General features: G+C 40.2%; 4 protein-coding genes across 9 annotated transcripts in view; 3 read left to right on the top strand and 1 right to left on the bottom strand.

Moving 5' to 3' along the window:
• The window catches only part of cpamd8 (C3 and PZP like alpha-2-macroglobulin domain containing 8), a 42,559-nt gene extending 41,193 nt beyond the window's left edge, over positions 1-1,366 (top strand). For both annotated transcript variants that reach the window (XM_067597119.1, XM_067597118.1), the window contains one exon: positions 186-1,366. In XM_067597119.1, coding sequence (XP_067453220.1) covers position 186 — 1 coding nt within the window. In that variant the 3' untranslated portion in view covers positions 187-1,366. The remainder of the gene's footprint in view (positions 1-185) is intronic.
• Positions 1,367-4,408: 3,042 nt separating this feature from the next.
• Positions 4,409-5,335, top strand: cimap1d (CIMAP1 family member D). Its single transcript, XM_067597115.1, has 2 exons — positions 4,409-4,573; positions 4,833-5,335. The coding sequence occupies exons 1-2, from the start codon at positions 4,441-4,443 to the stop codon at positions 5,318-5,320; spliced, it is 621 nt and encodes a 206-aa protein (XP_067453216.1). The 5' UTR covers positions 4,409-4,440; the 3' UTR covers positions 5,321-5,335.
• A 58-nt stretch (positions 5,336-5,393) lies between these two features.
• Positions 5,394-7,895, bottom strand: cks2 (CDC28 protein kinase regulatory subunit 2). The gene is made up of 3 exons (XM_067597116.1): positions 7,695-7,895; positions 7,076-7,203; positions 5,394-5,966 (listed from the first exon to the last, which is right to left on the bottom strand). Exons 1-3 carry the CDS (start codon positions 7,751-7,753, stop codon positions 5,923-5,925), a joined length of 231 nt encoding a protein of 76 aa, XP_067453217.1. The 5' UTR covers positions 7,754-7,895; the 3' UTR covers positions 5,394-5,922.
• Positions 7,896-8,004: 109 nt separating this feature from the next.
• Positions 8,005-23,054, top strand: part of shc2 (SHC (Src homology 2 domain containing) transforming protein 2) — a 19,607-nt gene continuing 4,557 nt past the window's right edge. Inside the window, exons 1-10 of one of the 5 annotated variants that reach the window (XM_067597112.1) lie at positions 8,005-9,866; positions 11,973-12,769; positions 16,706-16,776; positions 19,065-19,125; positions 19,456-19,575; positions 20,134-20,187; positions 20,379-20,430; positions 20,769-20,895; positions 21,763-21,943; positions 22,558-22,651. In XM_067597112.1, the coding sequence (XP_067453213.1) occupies positions 12,017-12,769; positions 16,706-16,776; positions 19,065-19,125; positions 19,456-19,575; positions 20,134-20,187; positions 20,379-20,430; positions 20,769-20,895; positions 21,763-21,943; positions 22,558-22,651 (1,513 nt within the window). In that variant the 5' untranslated portion in view covers positions 8,005-9,866; positions 11,973-12,016. The other 4 variants (XM_067597110.1, XM_067597113.1, XM_067597114.1 and 1 more) reach the window with 4 other exon arrangements.

The following is a 23,054-nucleotide window of genomic DNA, read 5'->3' as shown; positions in this document are numbered from 1 at the left end:
TTAAAAGCATTTATGGGTCAATTTTTGTCCCTGATAATTAAGTGAAAAGAATGAACTGTTTGCTACTGTAGGGCAAATGAATATCATGGTTTCTCCACAGGTCTTGATATTGCTCAATGAAGAAACAAACAGTGTCTGAGATTCTCTTATAACAAAAGTGTGTCCTGTTTTCCTGTCATCCACAGAAACGCTCACAGAGTGAAGCCATACCCACCTCCAAATTGTACATTATTTGTGAATATGCTAGTGAATGGAAAGAGAAGAGAGACTTGGGACTTCCTCAGCCTGAAAGGAAGAGACGGTGGAGTCTGGAGAATGAGAGTGTGACTTTGTGTGAGAGTGTATGTGTATTAGGTGATAGATTGTTTTGAATGGAAACAAGTTAGTGTGGTTGCTTTCATAAGTTTGTGTGTGTGCGCGTGTGTGTGTGTGTGTGTGGTTGAATGTTTGACTGTGTGTGAGTGTTATTGAGCTAGTGTCCTCCAGACTTTCATTTTTCTTCCTCCAGACTCCTAGTCACCAATAGGCACCATAGCGTCTTTGTTATTCACTGTACTGCCTTTATAATCACTAGAAGAAATAATCAAGTATTTATGTTTGTAATTACACCTGACTTTAAGCAAAATATTTTGTTATATTTTCTATCTGTGGTATTTATTTGTAGCTAGAGGTCATATCATTTTTATTTTTTTGTCATTGCCCACCCATACAGTTTACTTTTCGCCCTGTTACTTTGTGATTCTTTCAGTTCAAAGAAAAGATTTGCGCTGTCAGAGGCTTTTTTTTTTCTTTCATAGCAAGCTTTAACCCAATTACTGAAATGTTTGATGAAATTCCTGTACTGGTATCCTGCTGGAAAAAGACATATGCTACCCATATGCTTTACAGAAACATAAGCTGAAATGTTTTTCATTTTTAAGATTTTCTTGGCTTTTTGCCTTTATTAGACAGCACAGTAGAGATTGACAGGAAACATAAGGAGGGAGAAAGAGGGGAACTGACATGCAACGAAGGTCCCTGGCGGACTCGAACCATGGACTTCACAGTTACTTCACAGATATGCATCTTAGACCACTGGTTCACCAGGACGCCCCCCCACCCCCAGCTCAAATGTTTTTTCACAAAGATACCAACATCTACTCTCAAGTCATCTTTCACCATACCTACCTTGAGATTTGATTGTACAGTTCATAAGCTATTTTGTTTATGTTAAATTTTGATTCTTGAAGCAATCACCTTAAAAAAAAAATCAAGAATGAAGTTTTGGATTTCTGTAAATGTACCAAATTTGATTAAATGTAGCCCATATTCATATCAAATATTGTGCTTTTTAAACAAACGAGAATAAAATTTGTATACAATCCAGGGTTTTGGTTTCGTTGCCTTTACGCACTCAAGTGTTGATGCTGTTGTCAAGCAAGCAGAACTCACAGTATGTATCCAATCAGTAACATGGGTTGCCCAGGTTTAATCTTCTTCCTCCTTCTGTATTTTCCTTTGGCCAGTAAACTTTGTATAACAGCAGGAAAGAAACACCATAAGCCTTGTTACTTTTTAGAACAGTGCAATCTCTGCAGATGCACTATAGTGCATGTATCTGCAGTGCAGTTTATGAAAGCTGTGTTGCTCCATTTCCTTTGAAAGGCTAGTTAAGTCTGGAGATAATTTCCTGTCAGCAGTGAGCTGTATTACAACCCTGCTTCAGAGGGCCCTCTGCTTTGATAACTGACTCTCTGACCCTAAGAGACAGAAAGCATGTATGTGTGCGTATCGGTTTGTACATACTGTATACATCTCTTAAAGTTCGGATGTGCACCGAATGTGTTTGTGTCACTGCCAACAACAGATTCGGGTTACCAAAGCAGCAGCCGGGAAAGAGTTAGACCCTGTTAAAGTTTAATGTTTGTTTTCTGCACATGTCACTTGTCAACCCTCTCGGTTACTGTGGCCTCTGGCAACTGGCAGCTCGGGCCTTGAAACGAGTCCTTCAAATCCCAACTACAAATCATCACCGGGATTAGAGGAGATCAAAGAGGGCTAAACTGTAACCGCATCTGGGTAATCGGTTTGACCGATGAGAAACCAGAGGGTTGCTAGTTTAATTTCCAGCAGCGTATTCCAGCTGTATGTTGGCAATTTATGACTAGATCAATGGGGCCTGTAACTGCTCCAGGTGTGCTGCACTGCATCTGACCCTGCATCTGTGTTGAGGCTTTATGTGTGTTTGTAGGGGGAAAATAATCATACAGTATAGTATGTCATAAAGTGCATACTCTTACTTTGAGGTAAAACTTATGGAACTTTCCCTCCCTCTAAGCTCTTAGTAGATGCACATGCAGTTACCCATCCAGTCTGAATGGAAAAAGTTTGTCTGCAGTGACAATAAAGCCAGCAGTGCAGGGGACCTTGGCTGTAAAGACTATCCACAGCAGTCTCCGTGGCAACTGCATGCATGGCTGAAGAGTGATATTGCGTCTCCACGCTGCGATGAGCAGAAAGAGTGAAAAGAGAAAGGAGGGGAGAGGGGGATCTTGGTTTCACGGTTTGCAGGGGGAGCTAGCGTTACATGAGAGTGAATCGGAGTGATGACATTGTTCCTAAGTACCAGCTGAGTGCACCTATACATCCACCTCTCCGGAGGAAAGGGCTATTCACCTGTCACCAGCATTTGGACAAACAGGCAGATAGATAAACCCTATCCAACCTATCCAGAACGTAGTCTGCTCTGTTGTTGACACTTTGATATGTGTTATAGGTCTCAGGTGTCCTGATTGTTTCAGAGGAAATGAGGGATTGATTCTGGATCGTCAGGGTTCTGGGTTTCAATGACAGCCAGTGCATGCCTCATGCTGGATCCTGGACAAACATCACTGTGATGTCTGAAGAAAGACCATCCAGGTGGGCACGCATTAAGGAGTAAGGTGTTTCTCCTGATGCTCATCTTATTACTTTCAAATTTCAAGTATTCAGCCTGCTTCAAGGGGATATACTGTATCTGTGGTAAGGTGCACACACACACAAAAGAACAGCTTTAAGGTTTTTCCATGATTTTACAATAATCAGTCAATATCTTCTTATTCTGCTTCTTGTTATGATTTACATGCTATGGGGATTTTCAGGGAAGTATTGTTGAATATTTTTGTAGTATTGCTGTCACTGTGGGATTCCTGAAGGATCATTCATCACTTTTACAAAGAGCCAAATGGAGAAAAAATATCCAGCGATTGCAGGCAGAGAAAAAGGTAAGTCGATTAATGGAAGATGAATTCTCACAAATGTGAGACCATGTTAAGTAACTTAACACCTCATGTAAGGACATAAATATTGTGTGCACCATTGCTATTGGTCATTTCATAATTTCAAAGGGGGAACACTGACTTGAGCAGAGGAGAGGATTTCTCAGTGTGCAGACTTGCCAGGACTCGCTCTTTTTCTGTGAAAAATGCTCCCACTTGCTCCGCTGAACACTTGTATGCTGATGTAATGCTTTTCCCTTGGTTGTCTTGTTGTTGTGTGCTGCCTGCAGCAACATCCTTGTTTGTGTTGTGCCTCTCATATTGCTATTGGGATTATCAGTATTGGAGTTCACAATGGGTCATCCAAAATGTTATTTTGCAAATTTACAGACATTCCACGTTCACTGTATTACTCAATGACTGATGCTGGAATACATTTACTTGCACTCAGCCTTATTTTTCTATCGTACACAAAGCTGCAGAGGAACTACAGCTGCTTCTATAGATTACAGAAGCCATGATTTAAAGAAAAACTGTTGCCACTTTTAAATCTGTATCATTTATGCGATGTAAATTTTATTTATGGCACCTTATGTGTATGTGAAATAGTGAATAAGTGTGTAGGCCCTTCATCTTTGTGATATCCTTCCCTCTTGTCTCTAGGACCAGGTCCTGGGCGCTATGGGCTTCCTCCCACTATTGGATTTATGGGCCATGACTTCACCAAGCCAACAAGCCCTGCTTACTCTTTCCATGGCAGGATGAGTGACAATAGTGAGTCCTTCTCTTGCTTGTAACAAAGATCATTATTAGCTACAGTGGAAGGTTTTATTAATATTGTTTATGTAATTAAATGCTTTGTTGTTGTCTTGGAACAAACATTGATCTCAAAGACTGAAAACAGCATTACAGGTATCAACAGAATCATTACAAAGCATTTTGTAATAATTTATATAGTTACAATAGTTGACATATATCTTTGAAAATGATTTCATCTTCTTAAATACATCATATGGGCTAAATCAGAGTGGTATGATTCTTGTGTGCTGTAATGTCATGTTTGAGCCACTAGGGGGAGACAACACCTCATAATTGTGTAGTTATTTCTTACCTTTTGCTTCTAAAATTAATTCAAGTCTATTTTAGGAGTACTGCATGATCAGACCAAACCAACAGAGGAGGAACAATATTGGACTTATGATAAATGTTTACTTTCCTTGCAGTGTATTGTGTTGACTCCAGTCCAGGGCCTCAGTATCACATTGATGCAAAAATGACCCGCTTTGGAAGAGATGGCACACCTGCATACTCAATGTTGGGCAGAATGAAAGCACAGAGTAAGTTCCTGTTCATAACAAGTATTTATTTTGGGTGCATTTTTTGAAAAATTAGTTATGTTATAAATAACAGCCTAATTCCTAGTTCCACTATTGTGACAGAATGAACCGTTATACAAGACATCTGTTTTTGACACTGCTAATAGAGATCCATTGTCAGCTGCTGCAACTGACAATCTGAACCCCCCTTCGCAGGCAGACTCTACCAGATGGTGCTGAATTGATGGTTTATACTTTTCAACTGTTTTCTCTTCACTAGAGGAGCTCTTCCAGACACCTGGACCAGGTTCATACAGCCCTGAAAGAGCTCCACCATGCAACCTCCAGCGCAGGCCCCCATCCTACACAATGGGCTCTCGCACACGCTACCGCAGCATCGATTCAGTACCTGCTCCGAATAAGTACTGTCTCCCTCCACTAATGGGCCCTCAAGTACCGAACAAGCCAGCCAGTGCAAGCTACACTATGTCAGGTGCTTTCAGCACAGGAGGACCATCTGTGGATTTAGCCAAGACACCAGGGCCTTGCAGGTACAACAGTACAGACCCAAGTGTTTATCTGCCCCGACAGCCAGCATTTTCCATGCTGGGGCGTCACAGTTTTCCCAGAGATGCCACCAAGAAACCTGGTCCTGGAACTTATAATCCAGAGAAAGTGTCAGTTCACAAAGCTCGGGCCCCAGCCTACTCCCTGGGAATAAGACACTCAGAATTCGTCACCCCGCTGGTTGTCAGTGTTTCTGATTGAACATCATCCTCTCCTACAAAAAAAAGACTCAAACAAAATAATGTAATTTTTTAGAAAAATATGCAAACATATGTGAAGAAGTACATTTTATTTTGTTCTTTCAGCAACAAAGAACTTGTTGAATCAACCACGACTCACAGTCAAAATTTATAATACTGTATCTAGAAATAATATATTTACATTAAACGTACACAAGTTTAAAGAACAGTAAGTGTTCAAACACAGAAAGCTCTTTTAGGAAAAATGTGGGCTTGAGAAAAATAAAACCTCCTGCCTGTATGACCTCTCAGTAAATAAATCAATATCTCAACAAAATGACATCAAAAGACATTTAAAAAAATGCATTAAAATGTACAATTGACAGGCAAACTTTCACCATCGTGTTGTTCATAAGGTTATCATTCACAGTGGAATCAAGCTATTTGCCTCTCTCATTACCTCTATAAATTGAGGGAGTTTGAAAGGAGAAAAAACAATACAATTAAGGCTTTTCTACACTATACATTAGAACACATGTAGAGATGTATATGGGAGAGATGTATGGTCCAAAGACGATACAGATCAGCACAGATAGTAGCAGGTATGTTACAGATGGTTCCCATTTAATCCTTTGGGAGAGGTCTTCTGAAAAGCAGTATGTGTGGCTCTGGAGAGTGAAGCAAAAAAGAAATGTCTGTCAGCATTGTCTACAATACAGTGGTTACACCATACAGTATATTGTCATGCACACAGCTGTGATCCACGTCCACCTAACTTTCAATACAGCCTAATGACACCTGCTAGGAGCTATTAAAAGGATAGGGTCAGATATGTAGAGCTGCAAAGATTAGTCGATCGACAGAAGGTTAATTGACAACTATTTTGATAATCTATTAATCATTTTGAGTCATTTTTAAGAAAAAAAAAAAAATTTCAGTTTATTTAGTCTTCTATGACAGTAAACTAAATGTCTTTGGGTTGTGGACTGTTGGTCAGGAGGAAAGAAGACATTTGAGGACGTCATTTTGGGCTGTAATCAACATTTTTCACCATTTATTTATGGACCACACAACAATTAATTGATAAATCAAGAAAATAATCAACAGAGTAATCAATAATGAAAATAATCATTTGTTGCCACCCTACAAATATGTTTCATGTCTATCTTAATACAATATTCAAATGCCAAATGTAGGCCTACATAGAAAGAGAAACTGGTTGCTGTAATGATTTCTCCTCCACAAACTGGTCATTAAGGGATCCCCTCCTAACTGACTACAATGTAAGGGGGCGGACAAAATACACAGTCTTTATTCTGTGCAAGAATGAGAAGTCAGAGTTTGACAAAAAAAGTATTTATCTTCCATAGTTACAGTCTTTTTAGTACAAAATTCCCTCATTGCATTTCCCCAGATAGTATTTCCTTGGTGAACTGCAGTGCGGAAATAGTGACAGCTAGAGGCAATTTGGTTCTAAAAATACTGTTGCTTTGGAAGATGCCTGCTTGATTTGTCTAACAGACCGCTGAAACTATATATTCCCTTTGGCTGAGCTTCACAATACATTTATTGCACTAATAAATGACGACGGTGGATTTTGTCCCATATCTCTTGTAGACGTGCCAAATAAAGATCCCTTCACAACACCTATGAACAGGAGGAATGATTGCAGCCATCAGTAGCTCTTTCAATATTCATATGAGATTGTGAGAATTAAAACATTTTAAGACAGACTTCAGAAAATGTGAATCTCTCCTTTAAGTCAGTGGTTACTCACCTGGTTTGTGGATCATGTAGTGAATCCAGCCCTGGCTCTGTTGCACCCCGAGTCCCCTCCACTCGTCTTCTGTCATGAGGTGGGAGGAGGGCACCAGTTTAGACAGCTGCTTTGGAAGCACGACATGCCTATGGGACGAGAAATATGATTTTCAAAACTGACCCACCAGGACATAGAAAATGTGTTATACAACAGGTCGGCAAAACAAACCATTTCAGGCAGCCAACTACAATATAGCATTAACGCACGAAGCCTCAACTTACGATACTACTAATACAATGCTTGACTCATTTTTTAACCATTAACTTTAACGCATATGAATTGCAGTAGCCGGACAACATTCAAACAAACCGAGTTTAGACGTGTGCGTTAACGTTACAGTTGCCATGGCTAACGTTAATTGGGCCAGATGTTGTTTGAGTCATGTTAGCTTAACTTAGCTAAGTTATCAGTTAGTCAAGACAAATAACCTACTTACCCTTGTGCTGTCTTTTACTAAATTGACACATCAAAATTAAGCAACCAGCAGTTATGTTGTTATGTTGAGCCACCACACTACTATCTTACCGTAGTTTGATGGTGGCTTACTTGAAAAGACGTTAGTTGCCAATAATCATACCTGTACTCGAACTCCTCGTCGTTGTACTTGTCAGAATAGTAAATCTGTTTTTTAGACATTTTCAGTCGACGATAAGAGTCAAAGTTGGTGTACAAAAAGTTGTTTTCAGGTGATGTGAGGTAGCCAGCTAACGAATAGATTGCAAATCTAGCTACAACGATGTTGACGAGTGCCACAAGCTCCTGTCATCTGCCGCTGTTTTCAGAGGACAATTCAAACCTCAACGGTTCCCCGCAGGCCCCGGATTGGCCGAGGCGGCCCGCCCTCCCCCGTAAGATCGTCTATGTTTGGGAAGATGACCCACTAAGCATTGAAACTACAACCCAATGAGGAAGCACGGTTTGCAGCAGTGGGTGTGTTTCAGCAGGGATGCTTATGGCAAAAACGTAAATTTCAGCTAGTATCTTAACTGTTGGTATCTTACTTGGGTGTTTGAATATAAGATATCTGATGTATTTGAAAACGTTTCTGGTCAATCACAGGACTTTACTAAAACCGAAAATAGGTGCTCAACGAGAGCTCTTGGTTATTTATTTTCTCTGCCACGTTGCGTCTGTTTTGTCGACGCAAGGGTGCTCGAGCTTGACGTCGCTCGAGCCTGACGTAGGAGGTAGAGGTAAAATTGAAGCAGCAGTAAAGTGGAATAAGGATACTTGTTAGTGAAATTTGTAATTAAAACATGACTTTTGACAATGACATATCCCTCCATTTAAAAGAGGGCACCAGACATACAAAGCTAAAACATTAGGTAGTTTGCAAATCATGGTTGGAAATGTCTGCTTGAAAATCTATTCAAGCCTACAGAAAAATGTAGCATTTTAATGTTTGAAAGTTGTTGTCACTCTTGTTGCCAATCCAAGTTATACCTAAAATAAAATAGCTTCATTTTAAGTTTATTTTGCTACCAAATAATTGATAATTATATCTTTAATAGAAAACATACAGGCCTGTGTTGTTGGCTGATTTGAGGCAAAGGAATGAACACTTTATAACTGATTTAAGCTATTTCACTTATTTATTGAATAATGTATTCAATTATACTTTTATTAGATAGACTACAAGTGACATTTTTCATCTCTGGGATTTCACTCTGGATAATCCAGGGACTGGAGTGACCAGACGGTTTTATTGTCTTGTTTTGGTGCATGTTGGCTCCACTGTCATACTGTCATGACTCACTGGGACACTTGAATAGAGGAATAGAGCTGAGCCATCGTTAACGTTATTAATGACACCTGTGCTTTCCTGCTATGACAAGTCCTGTTACTGCTACTCAATAATATGCATTGAAAAATGCATCAGTCACCTGGTATATTTTTGTTGGCCTTACACAGGGTAAATATGTTACTTTCTCAGTCAATAATTTGTTAGTACATTAAAAAATAAACTCTCTTTACATTTTAACCGAACAGTATTGTTTTGAGGTCCTGTGCTGCAAGCAAACCGTGTTGTTGTTCTTAGTTGTAATCGCTGTTGTCAGGGTAATGGCTGCTAATGAGTGGTGGTGTATTCACAGCATGATTTGTTCCACTTGTATATGCAAAATACCAAAGTGAGGAGGTAAATATGTTAACTCTTCACACACAGAGAAACACATTATTGTTGAGTGTTTGAAACTGCAGTGTAACATCACATGCAATTAAGTAACGCATTAATGTCCAATCAAGCCTAGTGCAATCTTTGTAATGATTGTTATTACATCTATTTTAAAAACACTTTTAATTAATTTGGTTTTAATTAATTCTTGTATATTTTACTTATGTGTGCATTATGTCGTCAGTGCAGTCATTTGTCATGTGACAGAAAAAAAAGGGACAGAACATACTGAGGACGGTGCATGTATCGATTACATCTGGTTTATCAGTAACTTTTTATACTCTGTAGCAAACTAACAAGAAGTGATTGGCTGTTTGGAAGAAGGTGGGGTGGCAGTAGTGGTGTCATACGGTTTCTGATGGTGGTTTGTGTGTGTGTGTGTAACCGTGTGTATGGTTTGTTCTAAAATGGACTCCTGACCAGTGATAGGAAACAGTTCTCTCAACCAATAGCTGCAGCTGCTAAATACTACTATAATTGAACCATACACATTGCTTATGTGTGATAAAAGTCATTGGATGTTCACTGGGCTGGATCTTATTTTCATCCCCTTTCTCCTCAGAGCCTGACATATAGGTAAGCCTCCTGCCATGCCTTTCTGAATAAGTTTTAATACACCAACTTTGTCATTTCAGTGGCATTTGTTATAGCGGTACACATTTCGGTCAGGATCATGTTGTATGAATTACAGTTTGTGTAATGTGTTGTTTCTGGAGTCACATTTTGTTGGACGGAGAACATGATGCTCCTCTCTTACACTACTGTCTAAACTGATTATGGGAGTAAACAAATCGAAATGATTTGCTTGATTGAATTTAAGCAATTTACCTCGTTTGACAGGAACATAATGAGCTTTTCCTTGTGTGTGTGTGTGGGTGGCTTTATTTAGTCAGTTGATTACCCCTCTTTTTGCGTAACAGATGACCCTGACTATTGGCTTATTTCACAATCAGTGCAGACATCATTCACATCTATTTGTATTTTGCAGCTGCTTGTTTTTTAACCATTGAGGATTCTTTTTTCTTTGTTGTCCCAAAAAAATAATCTTTTGGATCATTCGTGACACAATAAAATACATTAGCCATCTTTTTTTTAATACACTGTATTCACTCTCACCTGTGTGCATGATTTGACCACCACAAAAAAAGAAGAAAAGATTTGCAGTGTAAATCCCTGCTTAACCCACTTTGTGTTTCACACCATGAATCCTGAATGCTGTTGCATACAGTACATTACTTTTGGGTGAGGTGGGAAAATATCATTGTTAAATAGTGGATAAGAAGCGAGAGTTAAAATGATTCAACAGGGAGTGGGGGAAAGGCACGAACGAGGGTAAAAGAAGTAGGGAGCTAAAAGGATCGTGCTGAGATGGCTGATTGCTCTCTGGGGAGTCGGATGGGAGGGGAATTGAGAAGAGAACTCAGGCAGATGGGATAGGGTGGATGTTTTCAGAAATGTAGTCCCTTATGAGTGTGGCTGCTTTGTTTCCTTTATCAAGTTTTCGTCCGTCTATTGCCAGGGCAAATGGAATTACACACACACACACACACACACACACACACACACACACACACACACACACACACACACACACACACACACACATCGACTTACACAAAATACACTTTAACTAATTGGATGAGGCTCTTGCCTGCATTTATTCACCTTCACTATCAAATCTTCAGTTAATATTCTGTTTTGGGTTTCAACACAACCCTATCAGCCTCTTTCTGTTTTTCCAGAGTAGAAATATCGTTGTATGCATTTTCAGTTCAGTTTTCTACACATGAACAACATTCCCTTAATAAGACTCATTATGCCAGATGCTTATTACAAATTAGCAAAATGCATTGATAGATGAAAAATACAAAATATAATGATAGAGGGAATCAAGTACTGGGCAACCAGGTCCTTGCTGGAAGCCAGTAATGCTTGCTTATTCTGCAGATGTTTAGCTTTCAATTCAAATAAGCTTTATTAACACGGATTTTAATGTTACATTATTGAGATGATTTGATATGAATTGTTATGTTTTACACAAGACAACAAAATAGATACATAGATAGATAATTACAAGACTACTAATCATACATATCATCTTGAAAGAGAGCGAGATAAAAAAAAAGAGAGAAAAGAGTGTTGACTTTTCTTTGAGGAACCAAATAACTTGTCTGTCTATGTGTGAGTGGTTTGAGATATTATTCCTATTCTAGCCAAAAGATAATGTGCACTGACGCAGATTGTTAATTTGCTTAATAGTCTTTATACAAGAAGAAATAGCTGCTTTGTGTGTGTGTGTGTGTGTGTGTGTGCAGGGTGGTTCAGGCAGATGTGTTTTAGCTAATACAGCCTGAGAGCAGCTGAGCAGGGCAGGGCTGATAGACTCAATGACATCATCCAAAGAGGGAGAGAGAGAGAGACACACTGGGAGCATACGAGCGAGCTTGCCTAAGGCAGTGAAAGGAAGCAGGCCAGCTCAGATAGAGAGGAGAGCGGCATGAGAGTGGGACAGTGTGTGTGCGTGTGTGTGAACGGGAGAGGACCAGACAGCATTCAGTTGACTTTGACAGGGATATAGGACTCCGCCTGGAAGATTTTCTCTCCAGTTTTTGCCTCCTCTTCCATTACACCTTTCCCCCTCCCCCTTCCCCCTTTCCCCTTTCCCCCCTCATCCTCTGGCAGTTATCCCCCCCTCTCAGCTCCTGCTTCAGGCGGCTCCTCCGGGCATGCTCCTTAAGCCAAAGTATGGCCGCTTTCGCAACGAGTCTGTGACCTCCTCTGACGACCTGATGCAGAGCTTAGCCATGAGCGGCAAAGTTGTGGCCACACCGGTGGTCCCCTCCTCCACCCCAAGCCTTCCTCTGCCTCCCCTGCCTCCTCTGGATCCCAGTGCCAGGTCCTCCTCCTCTGCTGGGGCTACAGCCCTGGCCGACTCCCCTTGCCTGGATGGAGAACAGGATGCCACCACGACCTTCTGCATGCTCATTCCTAAGATGCCCCAGTGGAAGTTCTCCAACTCCCTGCTCAGCCGGAGCCCATCCAACTCCAGCTCCAGCTCCAGCTCTAGCAAGGACTCGGGCAAGGCAGCAGCAGCTCCTTCCCACACCTCTTCTTCATCATCACACATGCCCAGTGGTGTAATCTCAGCTAGTGGCCCAGTAGCCAGTTTAGCAGCGGTGCTTAACTCCTGTGACCCTGTGTGTGTCACCCCCTGTTCCCTACAGGCCATTCGCGGGCAGAGAGCAGTAGCAAACTCTGCCAGTCCAGGGGGGCATGGATTTGGGGCCACAGAGGCAATGGCGAGCCCTGGCGGTTCCAGCAGCTCCAGATCAGGAATGAACCGCAGGACAAGGGTGGAAGGCATGTGGCTGGGGGGAGAGGACTTCAACCAGAAGGGCAGCTTCATCCACAAACCCTCCCAAGGCTGGCTGCACCCTGACAAGAAGATTGCAGGACCAGGGGCCTCTTATATTGTCAGGGTGAGTCACTTTGCTCTCTTACAGGCCACCTTGTTTTGAAAATGTGCACAACTAACTTTTCTTTTTCCGGCGCTCACAACAACTGCCTCCTCACAGAAAACAGCCAATCACATAATATTAACGACCCCATTTAAAGGCTTCACTATCTGGGTGGGAAACAAAAGGACACCACGGTGCCAGGCAGTTTGTTATGCAGCTCATGTGGCGAGGGCTGGGGAATACATAATTTAATCCAGATAGATGGCTTGGTGTGGCTGGTTGGGAGACTGCGTCAGGAGAGCACACAGGCGTCATAGTAGAGAGAGATAAACCATGAAATTATGTGTACAGACTGAAGTATGGATTGATATTCTACAGCATTGTTTACCATAGGTTGAATGCATCATACTATACTTAGAGCAATAACCATCTGTATTCATAGTGTTTGTAACACATCTGATTGTAAGCTCCCACTGTAAGCTTGTGGGAGTGGTGTTCTTTGTGTGGGTTCAGGATTGTTTACATTCATGGGTGGAACAAGACCAAAAGATTTTATCTATAAAAATGTATTTACAATTCTTCAGCACAGTGAATCTTAATCTTCTAATTAGTCTTGCCATTATAATATAATTACATAATATAATTAAATTATCTTAATTCAGAATATTTGTTCAAATATTACGTAAACTCTTTGTGTTTTTATCATAAATAAGATACAGAAAAGTGTTGGGGTGTCCCACCAAAACGATGACAGTGATTATAACTGAAAAAATTTTGTATACTTAAAAGATATATCTATCGGTGTGTATTACTGATTTGTGTTTACAAAGGGTTACCATACCAAGCAGACTGCTTGACGTCAATGTCAATGATCTCCCCTTAGTAATCCCCCACGCCTGTTCACCTCCGCCCCTCTTGGACTGCTCTTCTCCCCTCTCCTCCTCCTCAAACTAATGACATGGCTCTTGATTAACCCAGTCTGAGGCCCAAGCACGCTTTCTAATGGCATTATACAGGCACCATTCATTCCTATATTCAATTACATTTAATCACAGTCAGCATCATGTGATGTGGAGGAGGAGGACGGTTGGACCGGTATGGGAGGGGTCCATCTGGGATCAGTGATGAGTACGTAGGAGCTCTCATCACCATGCAAGGCTTTCCTTACACAAGTGCTCCTCTCATATTTGATTGATATCTCAGTTAATTGCCAAGCTTTTAACAGCTTATTGTTGTCAATTAGCAATCATTTTAGATGACCTATGTGAACTAATGCTTGAAATCTATTTCATGGCAGTTGAAGCTATACTACATGTGTGATTCAGTGGTGAATCTATGCAGGGAGGAGTACTTGCAGCATGTATTAGTGTCAAAGTGACAGTAGATTTCTGCTGTGCTGTGCCATTTTTAATCACCTACCATAGTGCACAGCTCTCTCTTTCTCTCTCTATTTCTGTTTCAGCGTCTCTTTCTCCCTCACTCAAATACAGATGCACCAACACACAAACACCTCTCTGCTGGGAAAGACACATATATGATTCTCCAGTTTCCCCCTTTGCACTTTCTCTCTGTCCACGCAGCCGTGTCAGGCTCTGTATCTGGCCAGCATCTGCCGTCTTCCACAGCCAGGACACTGCAGCAACAATCAGACAAAGCACTGCAGCTGCCAAAGCAGTTATCATTTAGAGAGCTGTATCAAAACCAGACTGCTATCATTTTTTACTGTTACCGTACAATCTGCTGCACAGTATTTGCCCGTCAAATTACAAAATCTGTAAACTGTAATGTAATTTTCTGTTGCTATCGGTGCAGTTTCCAGAAAGTTCTCCTAGCATGCAGTAGATGAGTAGCTCAGTGTATTGTAGCATGTGCCACAATATGCTGGGATGAGTGCACAAAAGTGTGAAATTAGAAGAAACTTAACTTTCCACAATGTGGAAAATGTATCGCTTTAGGCTGTAGGCTACTGAACTTGAAAAAAATAACAGAATAATTCACTGTCTACACTATTCAGAACATATATGTGTCTTGGTCTGACCTACATTAACAGTACATTATTGGTAAAATGGAAATTGGATATGTTCTGCAGAGCTGACAGCGATAATACATAAACTTTAACATAGCTCTTGGAGGAAAGTTTGAAAGTGGATGCCAGTGTTATTAAATTTCTGAAGAATGCTTCTTGGAAAGTCAAAGTCCCTGCAGCCATAAGAAATAGCACGCTACAGACTTGGCCAAAAGGATAGGAGTGCAGATAGGGTGATAGAAGACGGGATGCGTTGCATCAGCAGATGAGTGTGTGACAATGGAGGCATTGGCAGAGAGAGGGAAAGAAAAAAGAGAGACAATTTTCCTGATGGAAGACTTCCCCCGTCTCCAAATCTGGTTAGAAAGCTCATTAAGCTCTCAGGCTCAAAGGCTGCTCTCTATCGCTCTCTGTGTTTGTGTGGCTGCTGTGTGGTCTGTCTGCTGTCGGTTGCAATCACAGTAACAAACCTGAAAACTACACTAAATATGACATTGACTGAGCTAAAGTACTTATTGGATGGACAGGATATGAATTATGTAGCACCATATTATTTTCATAAAGAGTTTGTAAGATCGCTGAAGTGTTTTATATCACAAGATTTGTATAAGATTTAAGATGAGTTTTGGGATGTCTTTTCAAGCAGACCAAGCACTTGGGCAGCGATCAAATGATAGATATAAACACTCAAAGAAAACAAATTCCAATCCAGTGACGGTAATCAGCATTAATGGACAAGTCCTAATATTGCTTCTCACTAAAATAAAGTGTAATAATTACTCTTTATTCTAGTGAATCAGTTTATTCACTGTGTTTACGTACAGAGACAAGGTACATTAATGAACACTGTTAATGTTACATAGTGAGACAGAAGGTTTTCATTAGTTGTTTCTGGACAGATGTACAGTACAATATATAGATGTTTCATTATACATAATTTTACTGTATAGGTATTATATTTATATTATATTTATTTAATAATGATATTTACAGAAATGTGTAGTCAGGTTTTACTCATCACTACATCTTATCATGTAAATTCCAAAGATATTGCAAATAAGTACAGGACATTCTCATATGCATTGACTGTATACACAAACACACTCACTCATAGCATCCCCCCAGAGGCCTAGGAGGCTACAGTTTGTCTATGATTGGGAGCTCTGAGTGCTACTAATCTAGTCAAGGTGCCATTAGCACCCCAACCTGACAGCCATTATGAAGCTGCTCAGCTGGCTGCTAGCCACTGGAGTACACTTAAATGCCCTATATGTGGATGTCGGTCAGATTGTGATGCTTGTTTTAAATTGTTGTAAATAGTCATTGTTGCCAATAGACAACAATATATTACACTCTCCAGAAATGTCTTTTTTTGAAGAAGAAGAAGAACTGCAATGCCACTGAAACTTTTTACTGCATATGCAGCATTTTCTATAAATATTTAAAGTGAAAATAGAAAGTTTTAATACTTTTTAAAAGTGCACTGTGTAGAATTTAGTGGCATCTAGCAGAACAGACTTGGCAGAAATTATATATAATATTCATAAGTATGTTTTAATTAGTGTATAATCACCTGAAAATAAGAATTGTTGTGTTTTTGTTACCTTAGAATGAGCCCTTTATATCTACATAGGGAGCGGGTCCTCTTCCATGGAGCCCGCCATGTTGTCCCGCCATGTTTTTATAGTAGCTCAGAACGGACAAACCAAACACTGGCACAAGAGAGGGCGTTTCGTGTTTCATGACCACCATAGGTTCTCCTACATGCTTGGAAGGGGAGGGGGAGGGGAGGGAGCATATGTTGTTGAAATTAGTCCACATTTGAGATAGTGAATCTCTAATTTTTGAATAAATGACAAGTTCACCTGTCCATAGCCAGATTTTAAAACATATTTTAACATTTTTCTTGTTTTGTGTGTTTGTCTTTGCAGTACATGGGCTGCATTGAAGTGTTGAAGTCAATGCGCTCCCTGGACTTCAACACGCGGACCCAGGTGACTAGGTAAGCTGGTAAACAACTCACTTGATGGCAGTGAGTCAGAAGAATTTGATCTAAGATGTCAAATTGCTTTCAGTTGTGTGTCAGTTCTGGGCTGGTACATAGTGTAGAGTAGGAGTGGATATTTTAGATTTTCATGTTCACATTATCAGGAAGTCAGTGTGGTGTGAGGCATATGTAAAGTATGTTCCTTTTGTTGTAATAAGCTTAAAAAATATAGTCACACCTGCAGCTAACATTTGGGGAATGTAGGAAAACTTTCTTGTTTTTTAATTGACAGCAACACAACTTTTCTAGTCATCTCACCAAAACCTGCTCAGTCAGTTCCTGTGGAAATGTACTGCCAATTCAAATATTAAAAAAATTAAATCAATACTAAAGTCACAAGGTGCACAATGGCAGCAATATGGTATGCGTTCTGTATGTCTGTGCTGTTGTGTTTTTTTGCCGTACACGTGATGTTATTGTTATAAAAGCATGGGAGAAGTGCACTCCTCCTCACTCTCTCTCCTCCACAATCGATCGGCAGTAATCTGAGCCCACCAAGGCTTAAGTGCAGGGGGGAGGAGGCAGCTGAGATGGAGTGATAGAGAGAGAGAGATCTATTATTGATGATGTTTGCTAATGACTATGGAAAGCTGCAGTGGTCCCCATGAATGCCTCCTGCTGGATAATGTCTGCGGCTGTAACTTCTTGAGAAGGGGGGGGGGGGGGGTGTTCTAAACAAAACATCAAATCAAAACATTAGCAAATGGAGACACCATACTGACTGTAGCACATAGCCTAACCCTGCATATGGCTCAGCTGCAGTATGACTGATTGTATGACATCAACTTAGTTACGATTGTTTTGGTGCACTGATGATGAACAGATTTTGTATTTGGACTGTTTTGCACTTTCCCTCAGTCAAATTCGCTTTTTCTATCCAGCAGCTTGGGTGAGGCAGTTTATCAATGTCTGCTTTAAAAAGCTTTTAAAAAAGATGTCCAATATTTTCAGTTTTTTGCTAACGACATGAGGCCTGGGTCTCTGGCTCCCTGGGGAACATGGCACTGCCCATCTGTCCCACAAGGCCAAAGATCAATGATTGATTGTCTCAGTCAATCTAGCTTCACAGGATATTTCAATGTGTGTGAATTATTGTAAACACAGCCTGGATGCAATTCAAAATCAGCAATTTAAAGTAAAAGCCTATGCATCTAGAACCGTCCTTTTGTGTTGTTTAGTTTACAGACTTGTTGAAAAGTTAATTTTGTCCTGGAAAACTACAACAAATCATTCAGTGGTTGTCAGAATTTCAAAAATGCACTTCAGCTCCTGGATGTTACAGAAGGTACATCCTATCAACAGTGCTCTCTGTGTCATAGTGTGAAACAGCAACATAAGTGATAACGAGGCCCAGCATTTTATGGCAGAAACTGCAGACAAAAACAATAACAACAGCCCATTTCCTCCCCCCTTTGCCCATCAGCATGAGTCATTCCAACTATTATGTTGTTTTTCAAAAATCCCTGAGAAGACCTTTACTCGAGATGGGGCCTGGGACGCTGCTTTTTAAATATTTACGAGACACTCGATAGGGGCAACTGGGTTCTCGACTGCCGTCCCCACCGTCCCCTGGCAGTGAGAGCATGAGCTCCAGCCTCAAATTCACATTATGCCTTACTCCTGCCATCAGACACACAGGGGACAGATGCCTTAAACGCCCATTAGGCTGTCATTCCTGGGAGTTTTCACAACCACACTGCAAAGCTGTATCATATCAGCAGAGAGAATTGCACTGAGAATAGTGATGCCTTGAAGCTGCAGAAGAAGATGTGGAATTGCACAAACCCTACTTTATTTTCCTCTTCCCTAATTTAAAAGGGAGTAAACAGGAACTTCATAAACAATCACTGGTGATGACTGTCATTGTTTTCTGTGTATGATCTTTAACATCAGCGGTAACCAAGGCCTGTTTAGTGCTTGTGAACTGTCCTGCTGGAAACCTTTTCTTGACCTTTACACTTTGACCTATAACCTTAGCCTAAGGGAGGGAACACAAAGCTTCTGTTCATGTTTAACCTCAGGTTTTTCCATTATTGTGATGCAGCAGTTTTGTGTAGCTCTGGACACCAGGCTTAACCTTTAAAACAGTTATACTTACAATACTTATTGTTGTTGCTGGGTTGTTAATATTTGGGTACACAGTCAACATTATTCCACATAAGTTTTAGATCATAAATGTTTCCTTGTTACATCAGTGTCCCACTATGGTTTGACCTCTGACCTTTTTTCATTTCTGTAATTAGGGAAGCTATCAACAGGCTCTGTGATGCTGTGCCAGGCGGAAAGGGGGCTTGGAGGAAGAAGGTCAATAGTAAACTTATAATCCTACTGTGCATGTTTCATTGTTTCATTGTCATATTTGCAAGTAATCTGTATAGAACTTATGACACAGAGCAGAGCAATAATTGTAAGAAACTTAAGACTGTGTAAGAGTGTCAGCTTGGTAGAAATAACTTCTCGTGTGATGCTTTGTGAATCTTTTTGATACGATAAAACAGGACATCTGTTGCTCTAAGCAGGTTTAAGCAGGTTTTCTCTCATGACAAATACAGTATATGTGACATTTCCTAAGTACAACTGTGGTTTAATTTTGTGACTGTAGTTCAGAATTTCAACTGTATCTTTGTCATGCAGGCCCTGAACAAAGCTCTCCAGTCCATCATGGGGAAGAGTAACCTGCGCTTCGCAGGAATGAGCATCGCAGTCAATATATCCATAGACGGCCTCTGTCTGCTCATCCCCACCACACGACAGGTATGATGCTAAAGTTGATCTGTAATCATTAGACTGATAGATCTTTCCAGTAGCCAAATGTCACTGTCCACTGCCAATATGTATGTTTCTTCTGTGACTACAACTAAATTAACAATCATATATTTGTGAAAAAAATATTATTTTGCCATATTTTTAGTTAACTTCTCCAAATGTAGCCAAATGTATCCAACACTTTCCTCAATAGATACCGTAGGTGTGGTTGGTCATGAGTTAATTGATGAAAGGAATCCATAAGTATGTGTTTTACTGAAGCATGTCAGTGCTCCATGATGTTTAGGACATTTCTACTCTCTCTAATGTCTGTGAAATTACTAAATCATTTTAATTATAGGTATGAAAATGGTTACATTTTACATTTAATGGGTTTAAGTCCAAAATTTGTATTGGTCAAACTCTAATCTGTATTTCATTGAGGCATTTGACCCATTGTCCTATGGTCCATTTATGTTGTCATATATCCAGTAATCAATAATAAAAATGAAAAAAAAAAAATACTGGAAAACCTCCACCTCTGTTTTATCCACTTATCTCTTTCAGGTGATAGCGCACCATCCCATGCAGTCCATCTCATTTGCCTCAGGGGGAGATACAGTGAGTGAAGTGTATTACTCCTTGCCCTCCTTTATGTTGTTGGAATGGACATCTTGGCTCCCTCCACGTATCTGACTGGATTGCATTTTACTGGTTTCCAATGTGACTGAAGAATCAATAAGGGCTTTAATTTAGTTATACATATGTTTAATTTATCTGGTCTGATCAAATTTTCCTCCTGTCTGTTGCAGGACACGCCTGATTATGTTGCATATGTGGCCAAAGACCCAGTGAATCAGAGAGGTATGTACTGAAAAGCTTCTCTTTCAGGTTCACCACTTGTTTCATGACCATGCACATACAACAGCTTATTGTGTCTTAAACATGGATTTCTCAGACAGTGCTGCATTATAACTGCAATGATAGTTTTACCATTTAAATCACCTACAGTTCTTGGTATAAAATACAAATATTTTGAGCAAGATATCACCTCCGTTAAAAAGAAAAAAATCAACATTTAGTGTTTTGGGAAGAATATCTTAAAATAGAAGGATTAATACAAGGCCAGGAGCTTTGTCCTGAAAGTATGTAGAAGCTGGAAAAAACGTTTTTATCTCACTAACTTTTTTTGTCTCTCTCAGCATGCCATATCCTGGAGTGTTCAGATGGTTTAGCCCAGAGTGTCATCAGTACTATCGGCCAAGCCTTCGAGCTGCAATTCAAACAGTACCTTCACAGTCCTCCTAAAACCATGGCGTCTATGGAGAGGTAACATCATGATTTACTGTATATAAACAGATGAAAAGTCAGAAGATGATGATCATCTGTCATAATAAATCATGGAAAGTTCACAAAAATGTTACTACAACCAAACAAGCTAAAACTGAAACTACTACAATAGTTTAACAAGTATAAAAACTAATAATACAGCATTAATATACATTAAAGCATTACAATTGTACACAAACAGTTGTTGACACTACAAGAAGTGAGAATTCACTTCAGAGGCTCTCGTGAATTCAGATGATATTTTAGGGAATAATTCTACCAGCTCTCTTTGGTTATCATACTCATTTTGACATTATAAATACTGTGACATTGTACTGTCCAGACATCCTACATAAAAGCACTTAGTCACTTTTTCCACCACAAAAACCCGATCCTCTGTACAATTCTCGGATTTCTTTGTTATTCATTACAAGCAGACGTGATCATTTGTTCTTGTATTACCTCGAAATCCATTTTATAATATTGATCCTTACAGATCCTCTCACCCTATCGCCAAACCTCAGGTGTTTCAGTGATGCCACTGCAGGACACAGGAGGAACTCCAGACGGTCTTTCTGTTCTGGTTTCAAATGAACATCTTCCTGCTGCCAGCATAAGCAGCTCTGGTGATCTATATAAATCTCCAGCAGATTTATATAGATCACTTTCGGATATGGAGATGTCATCTGATCGGACATAATCCATTTGAGAACCTAGATTTCCTTGTCCTATCATTATTATTACTATTAATATCACATATAAATAATAATTATAAATATAAACATAATTGTCGTTTAGATTATAGAAGTAGTGTCTTTTTACTTTCCCCCTTAGATCTTAACATTCTGGTTGTGTGAACTTCTTAAGGTCTGTCAGGACAGAGGAGCCCATGTGGGGGGAGGATGAGGACTTCTCTGAGCACGATTACTACAACAGCATCCCAGGGAAGGAGCCTCCTGTTGGGGGAGTGGTGGACTCGCGGCTAAGGCCCAGTGGAGCCCTCCTTGGTCACATCCACACTCAGCCGCAGAGCAAGACGGCAGCGCAGGTGAATCTCCAGGAATGATTTTAGAAACAACATGAAGTTAAAATTGTATCTACAGAGTCACTGGATTCTGGTACGGTAGCTTTAGCTATGCAATTTTTTCCTCTTAGACTTAGTATTTCCTTCACTAATATGTATGCACAAATCATTTGCAATGTTTAATCCCCAACTTCACCTTCTAACTTTATTACAGACACAGTTAAGGCTACATCTGGTCATTATCAAGTGATGTGTGACTCAGACACAGGCGTATCTCCCTTATAAACTGGTGACTGATATGTTTTGCTGCTCCTTCTTAGTATTGTTTACATAGAATTAAACTGTAGGGGCATGAAAACATACTCCATAACTGTCCTCCTGATGTGCCTGCACCATAATTGCCGAAGACAGATATGATCACATAAAGAGTCTCGGCTCTTTTGTTACCTACTGCGTGAGCGAAATCACCGCTCTCTCTGCAGCTTGTTCAAAATATGGTGACATGCTGTAGCTAATGTTTCAAATAGAGTGCCTCAAAACTACATTATGTGGGGGCAAGAGATCAGGGAGTTGTTCATTCAGGTAGAGATACAAATGTATTTAGCCTGTGTTCTTCTAGTGTGTATGTGTGTTTGCAGATGGGCTCACTGGTTAGAAGGGAGCAAGCATCTTACCCTCCCGGTCAGCTCTGCTATGAACTTCACTGGGACACAGAGACAAACAGCAACTCAGGTGAGACACCATGTGGCAGCACTTAGGTATAACATCTAGAAAAAAATAAACTTGTAATCTTTTACACCAGTTTATAAAAGAGAAGATTTCTCGCAACAGTTGATATGAAATTTTATCATTTAATAACACAATGGGCTTTAAAAGAGAATAAACTGAAGGCTTTTGAATGGATTTTAAAGATGTGTAGGTGTGTCACTCTCTCTCTTTCTCAAAATGTTAGAGATTTTTCTGACTTATTGTGGTAAAAGTTCGGTTATCAGTGCGCTTTGTGGCCTGGATGAGAGTTGTTACTTACATTCTAGCACAGACAGAAGCTCAGTGTTTGGACACTTCTCAGGATCATCCTGATAGCATCAAGGTTCTTTGGATCTTTTATCGGGATGACCTTCCATGACTCGTGGTT

This window comes from Thunnus thynnus, chromosome 8 (genome assembly GCF_963924715.1).
Source record: "Thunnus thynnus chromosome 8, fThuThy2.1, whole genome shotgun sequence".
In the NCBI taxonomy this organism is placed as follows: domain Eukaryota; kingdom Metazoa; phylum Chordata; class Actinopteri; order Scombriformes; family Scombridae; genus Thunnus; species Thunnus thynnus.
This window is presented reverse-complemented; position numbering and strand designations above follow the sequence as displayed.

Coding starts and splice junctions, on each gene's coding strand:
- cimap1d (XM_067597115.1), top strand. CDS start 4,441: ATGTTTACTTTCCTTGCAGTGTATTGTGTTGACTCCAGTCCAGGGCCT. Junction 4,574..4,832: donor GGGCAGAATGAAAGCACAGA/GTAAGTTCCTGT, acceptor TCTCTTCACTAG/AGGAGCTCTTCCAGACACCT.
- cks2 (XM_067597116.1), bottom strand. CDS start 7,753: ATGTCTAAAAAACAGATTTACTATTCTGACAAGTACAACGACGAGGAG. Junction 7,204..7,694: donor GACGAGGAGTTCGAGTACAG/GTATGATTATTG, acceptor CTCGTCCCATAG/GCATGTCGTGCTTCCAAAGC. Junction 5,967..7,075: donor CTACATGATCCACAAACCAG/GTGAGTAACCAC, acceptor TTCACTCTCCAG/AGCCACACATACTGCTTTTC.